This window comes from Danio rerio, chromosome 14, assembly GCF_052040795.2.
Source record: "Danio rerio strain M-AB ecotype USA chromosome 14, GRCz13ab, whole genome shotgun sequence".
Lineage (NCBI taxonomy): Eukaryota > Metazoa > Chordata > Actinopteri > Cypriniformes > Danionidae > Danio > Danio rerio.
In genome coordinates, this window is record NC_141034.1 from 37,119,001 (window position 1) to 37,125,000 (window position 6,000).

General features: G+C 36.1%; 1 protein-coding gene across 4 annotated transcripts in view; it reads left to right on the forward strand.

Annotated features, from left to right (window-relative positions):
• lnx2b (ligand of numb-protein X 2b) overlaps positions 1-6,000 on the forward strand; it is a 29,843-nt gene that overhangs the window by 10,164 nt on the left and 13,679 nt on the right. For all 4 annotated transcript variants that reach the window (XM_087280614.1, XM_087280613.1, NM_212940.2 and 1 more), the window contains 1 exon segment: positions 1,688-1,881. In XM_087280614.1, coding sequence (XP_087136740.1) covers positions 1,688-1,881 — 194 coding nt within the window.

The window sequence follows — 6,000 nt, forward strand, 5'->3', positions numbered from 1 at the left end:
TGAACACAATATATTTTATTTTGAGAAGCATTTAAAATATTTAGGAACAGTAAACATGTCAGGTTAAATAATTCAAATTAATCATTAACTTCTGCTGTCTTCATTAGTTTCTAAAACACAGATTTCTTTACAATTTAAAGCAGCATTTTTGGATATCTTTTCTGCTGGAGATACCGTTGTCTTAATGTCAATAAAAAATTCTTAAATATACTGTAGGAACGGTATAGCAGACAATTTTGGTGGCTTTAAAACCTTGACTTTTCCCAACTGCGGTATATCTTGAAAACGGTTATCCTCCCATGCCTATGCACAATATATTCACAATAGTCCCACATCGTAGGATCTGCAATGTTGAGTTGGAATTATAGTTATATAGTTATATATCACATTTGATTATTCACCTACTGTAACCGAATATCTGATTACTGTTTGACTCATTTAAAAACCATAAAGCACTGCTTCTTTCACTTTTAATTCACTCGGCTACAAAATTATCCCAATTTCAGATATCTGTTAAAATTGTATTCATATCGCATCATATATCACAGAAAAATTAAATATTGCAATGTCAGATTTTCCCATAATCGTGCAGCCCTAATTCTGGTAATTAGAAAAAGTGTTGCCTCGTAATTTGATTATGGCTCAGATTGTAACAATCAGATTATGACGTGACTCTCAAAGCAGTTTCCAAATAATTATAATGATTTTTATCATTCTTTATCAAATGCAACATGCTAAAAAAGATGTTACATCTGTTTAGCAGAGCGTTCTTGTAATAAATACAATAAAGAAAATCACTGCAAAGTTTTGTGATTTCTATAAAAAGTTATTTAGTCAACTTCATTGAATGATTCCCTCTTTCGTTTTTTTTTGTTCAGTGTACATTGACTTGTGTAGCAGATGTATTATAATAATACATCGGTGGATTTGCTCTTCAGTGTTTAGACTAAGCAGTGAAATTTAAACTAAACTTAACTTCAGCTCTGAAAACTGAACTGACACAGTTTTAATCTACATTTTAAAAGTGCTAAAGAAATAACAATGAATTAAATTAAGACAGTGCACTGATTTAATACACAGTGTAGTGCAATGTTTCTTTTCTAACTAAAACAGACACACATGCTTTCTAATAGAACACTATGTGGTATGACCCTGTCTGACTGTTCATGTCCCTCACATAGGTTTTCGTCTGGTGTTTCATTGTATACTTATCTTCTGTGATGTAACAGCATGGTCTAAAGGTTGTTTGGCTAATAGTTCACGTGGCCCAATGTAAACAGAGAGAGCATCTGTGGGATAGGGAGGGAGGTGTTGACATGCTGAAGCCTAGACCAGACCTGACTGTGATTGTAGCATCTCCATCCCTGCAATGCAGCAGAAAAGCTTCATCATCTCTTCATCTGCATAGCTTCAGTACTGAGAAGTCCCACTCCCTGAGCATGTTCGTCTAAGCTAACAGATAACCGCTACACCCAAACGATTAAGCATTGATTTGTTTTGCTCTGCTGTTTTCTGCTGAATCTTGAATATGGCAGATTCAGAGCAGCAGTCAGCATGGGGCATGTTTGGGATATTTTTAGTTACCGCTGCTGCCATCTGGTAATGAATGTCTTGTAGGTTAATTAACGGTAGGCTACTGAGTAATGAAGCATAAGCTCTCACTGTGCTCCAATTCTCTCTTTTTCAGATGCCCTGCGTTCAAGCGACTCAGGGAGGAGGCGGAGAGAAAAAAGAGACCCTCCTGGAATGAGTTAAAGGGAAGTAAATCAGATGGAGATTTAGCTGATGCCAAATCTGCCCAAACAATCGGACGCACAGCTCAGCTCAGCGCACCCTCAGAACCTGGACTGGTCAACCCCGCCTTCGAGGAGGGCGAAGATGGTATTGCATCACTTAACATTACATATGATTACAGAACCTTATAAACTAAGGAGTGTTAGCTGATCCTTGTCATTAAATATTTAGGATATTTAAGGTTGAAATAACATTTGAGGTATTCAGGTCAAAGACAAAGATTTTGATGGATGCAAATCTCTTTTTCCAAGACATCGCATTTTAGTGTCGTCATCAGATAAAATCAACAAAAGTCTTTTTATGTATGTAGAAGAGCATATTCAATTTCATAAGTGTTTACTTTTTTATTTTCACAAATATTAGATAAAACCTTGATGTCAAAATAGGAGTAAATTAATGTTGTCGTCATTATAAAGCACACATATATTTATGACTGATACGATTCTAATGATATAAAAATAAAACAAATTACTCATTGTGTTCTGCATTTATAAAATATATAAAGAAATAAGTTTAAAAAAAGGATTTAGACTTACAATGATAGGTAATTGGCGTTCAAGGGCTGCAGTATTTAAATGAAAGGAAAATGGCACACGTTGGTTTGATGCTTGGTATCAAACCGCTAGTTGACCTATTTATTTTCTTATTTTTTTGGTTCCAGTCAAGATTAGGCATTTAATTGTTCATGCTCATTTCTTGAGCGCTAGTAAGGCCCAATCCCAATTCTATCCCTTAGCCCTTCCCCTTACTCCTACCTCTCATTTTGGGCATTCACTTGAAGCGGTAAGGGTGTCCCAATTTTCTTTTGCTTGAAGGCATAGGGCTAAGGGCAAGAGCTAGATAGCCCTCGAAACGGATTTTTCAGGACCACGCTCGAAACTAAGGGGAGATGCACAAATTATTATTGTTTTTTTTTGTCATTATTACAAATTTTTTACATCAAACAAGCATATGATTTAATACATTTATAACAGTGTTCGTGTTTTACAGTCAAGCTTTTTAAAAAACTTAAGATATATAATCCATATTAACTTCTATTGTAGTCCCACAATATACTTTCACATCTGACACACTGACACTCGAAAACCCTGTCAGAAAAGTCTAGGGGCTGGAAATGACCTTTTTACAGTCTCTGGTATAATGTTAATGTTGTTTTCGTGTGTTTACATAGATGGATATGGCTACGCTGTAAATGCACAGTACAGTTATGATCTTATTGCCACATTATATTGTTATGATAGCATGGACTCTTAACAAGCCTGTTATGACTCATTTAACGGTCATCAGCATCTTTAACCTTTTAAAGTTTTTTTTATATTTTTATTTTTAAACATATGAACATTTATCTGTATATATATATATATATATATATATATATATATATATATATATATATATATATTAGGCTTGGGCGATATTTCGGTATTATGGTATACCGCGGGATCTAAAAATAGCAACGGTGTCAGTTTCAATACCGTTATACCGTCATAAAGTATTAAATATCCTTTATTTAATGCCTAAAAAACGTGTGTGTGGTTGTCATCACGGGACAGTGTGGAGGAGAGAGATAGAGGAAGAGGGAGGGGGAGAGGGTGAGAGGGAGAGGGAGAGAGGGACAGGGAGACGTGACGTGACGAGTCGCGCTTCAAAGTGTCCTGCAGTTTGGCAGTTTAGACTGAACAGAAGGGAGACGTGGTTAATATGAACGAGAGGTCTGCATTAGAGCTGAAGATCTTTGCCCGAACCCGGCGAGACCCGAAAAAATCCAAATCCCTGCATTAAAATCCATCCCTGCAAAGGTGAAGCAAATTATGACGAAGTAGTAAAAAAAGAGAATTTTGACGGCGGTCAAGCCAGTCAGAAAGAGCGGTTATTCCAGCCGCAGGTATTTAGCGGTCGCTCATACACTGCGTATTACGGTAGAGCATTAAACCGCAAGCTGACAGGTAAAATGTCGAGGCCACTCGCTACCCTAAAACTACGGTCATGGAAAATTAAATGGATGTTCCTGACTGGTATAAGATGAATAAACAATCCTACCTAAAACTTGCAAAATCAGCCAGATCAGAACTCTGCATCTCGGCCTGTAGCAGTAGCAGTGAAACGGTGTTCAGTGCTGCTGGACGCACATGAGCGCAAGACTGCGCTAAAGCCAGTGGATTTAATAATGTTCCTCCACAAACACACGTAGCCTAATCTTGGTGAGTAAAGGGTTTTAAATTATAAATAAATATTAATTAAACCATATAATCATAATGTAGACAGAGTATACAGGCTAATGGTGGCATTATTCTTTTAATATTCAGCTTCAATTTAGTTACTGCCAAAATACCCGTCATCATTTTGAGTTTATTTGATTTGTTAAGCAAGATTTCTTTTCATTTGTGTGTTGGCCAATTTAAAGGCTAAGTGCATCTAGACCTATAGAGTGCTGAGATGTTACGATGTTACAGAGGACTTATTTTATTTCTTTGTTCCAACTTTCAAGTGGCCTATAGTCTACGTTTGTTACGAATAAATGCTGTTAAAACATATAAATAACTCATTCTTGAAAAAATGCATTAGAGCTGTAAGGGCTCGGGCTTTATAAAGCTGTCAATCAAAATGTACGTGTCGGACTCGGGACCTATCGGGTATAATTTTTATGGCCCGATTACAGCTCTCTGCATTCCCGCGGGAGCCGGCCAGATTTCTTACGGTGTGGGAGTAAATTTCTGAATAAATCGCGGGAGAGATGTGTGTGTGTTTGTGTAAGACAGAGAAAGTCTCTCTGTCTGTCTCTCTCTCTCTCTCTTTCTCTCTCTCTCTCTCTCTCTCTCTCTCTCTCTCTCTCTCTCTCTCTCTCTCTCTCTCTGCCTAAGGTCGCATAGAAGGTATTCAGTTTCTGAATGGCTTAGGCTCAAGCCAACAGTTTGGTGACGCTGTCTAAGCCTTACGTCATAATTTTTTTTTATTACGCCGGTAATACCGGATACCGGGGTAAAATATGGAGGCGGTTTGACGGTCTCAAAATTTGGACACCGCCCAAGCCTTATATATATATATATATATATATATATATATATATATATATATATATATATAATAACATATTTGCTTCAAATTACTCAAAACTAATTACAGCTTGTGCGAGAAGTTTCTAATGCTGCGTCTAAAGGACAGGACAGCAAATTTGACATTATTTTCTCCTCTGGTTGCAATCATCAGTCTCTCACAATTTTTTCCCTTTTTCTGAAAGACTTTATAACATCATTATGGAGTTTTGCTTTCATTATTTGAGCAAATAAGATTGTAAAAAAATGAGTTCCCATTCACTGCGCTCTAAGTTTTTCCAACTTCTGACCCGGAAGAATTGAAGAAAACCCGTAAGTATTGCCTTAAGTGATTTCCTTAATAATAAATTCATAAATACCAAAAAATAACGCAACTATAATAACTATAGCAGTCACCATTGTCGATCAAGTAAGAGATTGCAATGACATATTATGACGTGTGCAGGTGTTGTAGTGCTGTCCCATTTTTGTAGGGGTAAAATTTGAGGTCCTTCCCCCTTCATTCTTTGTTTCGAGAGCCAAGGGGAAAGGGGTACAAAAATAGAATTGGGATTGTCCCTAAGTGTTGCTGTCAATATTTACTTGGTTAATCTTTCAACCTAATTAGAAATGTAATAATATTTTTCAAAAATTAATCTTTACCAAAATCTCAGAATAAATATTTTTTTGGTTTATATAATGACACATGCATTATTTTAAATCTTAATAAAATGATCCAAAAAAAGAATAGTTTAATGTTTAATATTACCGCAACTTATTGTAAACTTAACATCTAAATCTCAGCTTAATATTTTAGTTTTCTCTGTACTGTACGCCACCTGGTAAGGATTAGATTTACAAATAAATGAAGCACATTCTTGGTGTTGTCTTGTGTTGAATTACGATTGTAACATGTTTCTGATTTGTGGCAGCTCAGGAGAAAAGGTGAGAAGAGTGTAACACGTACAGTGAAAAGCAGAGGAAATTGATTTGCAGCTGTGTTTACTTTTGGGTAAACCAAAACAGAGGGAATCTTTCATGTGGTCCTTTATTTTGTGAGCAGATGCCTGGGGAGTATCTAGATGTTGTGAATATTGCATCAAAAAACATTGTGGCAAAAAAACAACTGTCTGAAAACATGTATACTCACGAAGAAGATTTATCTGTTTAAACG